Source organism: Aplysia californica, unplaced genomic scaffold (genome assembly GCF_000002075.1).
Source record: "Aplysia californica isolate F4 #8 unplaced genomic scaffold, AplCal3.0 scaffold01218, whole genome shotgun sequence".
In the NCBI taxonomy this organism is placed as follows: domain Eukaryota; kingdom Metazoa; phylum Mollusca; class Gastropoda; order Aplysiida; family Aplysiidae; genus Aplysia; species Aplysia californica.
The window spans coordinates 143373-146257 of NW_004798488.1; the positions used below are offsets into that span (position 1 = coordinate 143373).

The following is a 2885-nucleotide window of genomic DNA, read 5'->3' on the forward strand; positions in this document are numbered from 1 at the left end:
GGTATGTTAAGGTTGGTATGAAAATGCTACTGATGAGCTGGGATTTCACTTCGGTTGGGATGTTCTTGTGACTGAGCCCTCAGGGCGTGCTAGCTGGTAGTTCACTGCATTTGCTTTCATAGTTCTTGTTTCTATTTCTTTGTCCGTACGCCCATCTTGTATGAAGATGCTTCTACTTCTACCTCCAGGGCAGTGCTGCTGACTGAAGTTGTCTTTAGGCCATTCCCAAAGGGGAGATATTAACATATGTACCTATGCACAGTAGAATTGTACATGGGCTGATTATTAATGTCATGCTCATACTGTGCCCAACAACATAGGGGGAACTGCTGCGTTTTTTCTCTCATCCTTAATATCGTCATTTTCCCTCTACTTCTTTTGCATGTTTGTCACTCTCTTGTGAACTTTTATTTCCGAGGTGCCTTGCTTGTCGAAGCAGACTTTGCGCTGTTGAGGCAAGAGAGGTGAGCAAAGTAAGCCTGATTCCCCGTTTGGACTTCTCTGTTGACATCCACCCTTTGGCGCTCATATGACCTTATAGTTGCGAGCGTCGTAAAATCTTACTAAAACAAACAATAAGATGCTTCCCAAATATTTTAATTCCTCTACTTTTTGGAGTTGTGTTCCGTCAATAAGGATGTTCAGTTTCCCTGGGTTTCTACTGACCTTCATAACTTCTGTTTTTTAAATGGCGATTTTCATGTTTAGGTTTTATTACATTACTCAGTTAGTTTTGTGGTGTGTTTTTGTATTTCCTCTTCATCTACATTTAATATACTCTGGTCATCAGCACATGGAAGCTCGTTCCGTTCAGTGATATTGTCATTTGCTTCTTTCGTGATCTTATCCATGTAAGTCATGAAGAGAAGCGGAGAGAGAACACACCCTTGTCTCACCCCAGACCTGATGGGGAATCAATCCGATAGTCCTTCTGTTGTTTTTATAAAGTGCCATGATGTTCTCCAACAATTGTCCTGTTACACCATATTCCTCCAAGACTTCCCAAAGTTGACATCTATTTACCCGGTCGAACGCCTTTTCCCGGTCCGCGAAGATGATATTGAGGTCTTTGTCATGTGCAATGGCAGTCTCACAAAACTGTCTTAATGTAAAAATAGCGTCAGTATAGCCCCTGGTTTTTCTGAAGCCAAACTGGGATTCACTGAGTTGAGTCTCTACAATTGGCCTCATTCTAACTACCGTAACTAACTCAAAAAGAAAAAAGACCCTACCCCTCCAAGAACACCCACTTCGGGGGATTCGAAACAAGGCCATCAGTATCATAGTTCTGGACGCTATCATCTAACCTGTCAGTGCACCCGTGTCGATTTGCTCTTCTTTGACTCAAAAAAAAAAAGAAAAAAAGAAAGATCTACCCTACTTTACTTACAAAATTCCATCCATGTAGGCCTTCATTTCTTCATCCTACATTACTCTCGCTTAATCGAAACAACCACTTCTTAATAGGAAAAAAAGTATTACAATGATACACAGCTGGATCTATATCTCTTTTATCTTTATGAACCTTCCACAGTGACTATCGGCGTTTGTGGTTTAGCAGTTAGGCGCTTTGCCGTCGTGCACAAAAGGCCTGTGTTCGATTTCCATGCTGGGAGAATTTTTACTGAGTATCTCGGTCTTTCTCCCAGGTTTGCCAAGACAGACATGACCAAAGCCCGCTTCCTAAATGATCTAAATTGTGTTGGTGGAGGCATGAAAACACCTATATAAAGAAAATTCTTGTTTATCATTTTTTTAAAACGAAGTAACAAGTTCTGATAATACATGCGCTTTGCACTTTCGAGTTCCACTTCGCCTTTAACGTGATTTAGTTTGTGTACAGCAGGATTTTTAAAAGAAATAAAAACAAACTCGCTCTTTTTTCCTTGAGCAGAATGGAGCCGTGGCAGGATCACGAGACGACAAGAAAAAAGCCCTTGAATCTAGTGACGTCTGTCAAGCACGTTCCTCCCCGGCCTCGTCTGCTCCCGGTTATCAGCGTCCCCAGTCATATCGTGGGGCCTCGTGTGCAATTTCCGGTGGACCTTACAAGGAAACCCGGGGCCATTTCAAAGGATGTTCGACAACGCCGGGAGAGAGAAAAGAAGGAATTCGCCCTGCGATTTAGAACTCTTTTAAAGCAGCGAATCTTGGAGAGGGGTTTGAAGCAGGCCGACCTGGTGAACAGAAATTCGAAATGGCAACAGATAGAAAAGCGCCTTTTGTACGACGCGCTTCCAAGGGAGTTACAGCGGCTCCTGGCCAAGAGTTTGAAGTCGAGAGCCAATGTCAAGGTCATAGTCGTGGGAGCCGGGTTGGCCGGGCTGAGTGCGGCGCAAAAGTTGCTGTCTTCTGGATTCAAGAACGTCATCGTTCTTGAAGCTCAGAATAGGTGAGTGCAGACATTATTTGGATATTTTGCAAAACATATAATTTTCAGCACCGATGATTGCAGTAACGCCCATCTCCAAAAAGACGTAGAGTCGATACTTTATTGCGGAGCCTTTTCTACATTTAGCTGTTCAGAATCAATTCGTTTCTTTTATATTTGTCGGGGCAAATGAAAGACGAATTCGAATTTCTCATATTTCAAAACTGAAAACGTTTTGCGTTGCCTCTCTCGTTCAAAGGGTAGGAGGTAGGATTCAGAGTATTGGGCTCAACGAAGCTGATTCATATAAACTTATCGATACGGGATCACCCTGCATTGACTACCCCGGACCTGAGAACACAGTGTACCAGCTAGCTGCCTCTACAGATCTATTGGATGGATGCCTTATTAGTAGGAAGTCGGAGTGAGTATGTCTGCTGTGACTATTTTCTGCGATATTTCATATATATCTAGTTTCCTTTTTCCTTCCACTGCTCAGTCGACACCCCGTCTC

The 2885-nt window shown here is 43.0% G+C and overlaps 1 protein-coding gene across 2 annotated transcripts in view; it reads left to right on the top strand.

Annotated features, from left to right (window-relative positions):
* Positions 1-2885, top strand: part of LOC101850926 (peroxisomal N(1)-acetyl-spermine/spermidine oxidase) — a gene marked incomplete at its 5' end in the record, with an annotated part of 35343 nt that overhangs the window by 28369 nt on the left and 4089 nt on the right. The window contains 2 exon segments of one of the 2 annotated variants that reach the window (XM_005112256.3): positions 1895-2392; positions 2631-2795. In XM_005112256.3, coding sequence (XP_005112313.2) covers positions 1895-2392; positions 2631-2795 — 663 coding nt within the window. 2 annotated transcript variants of the gene reach the window in all.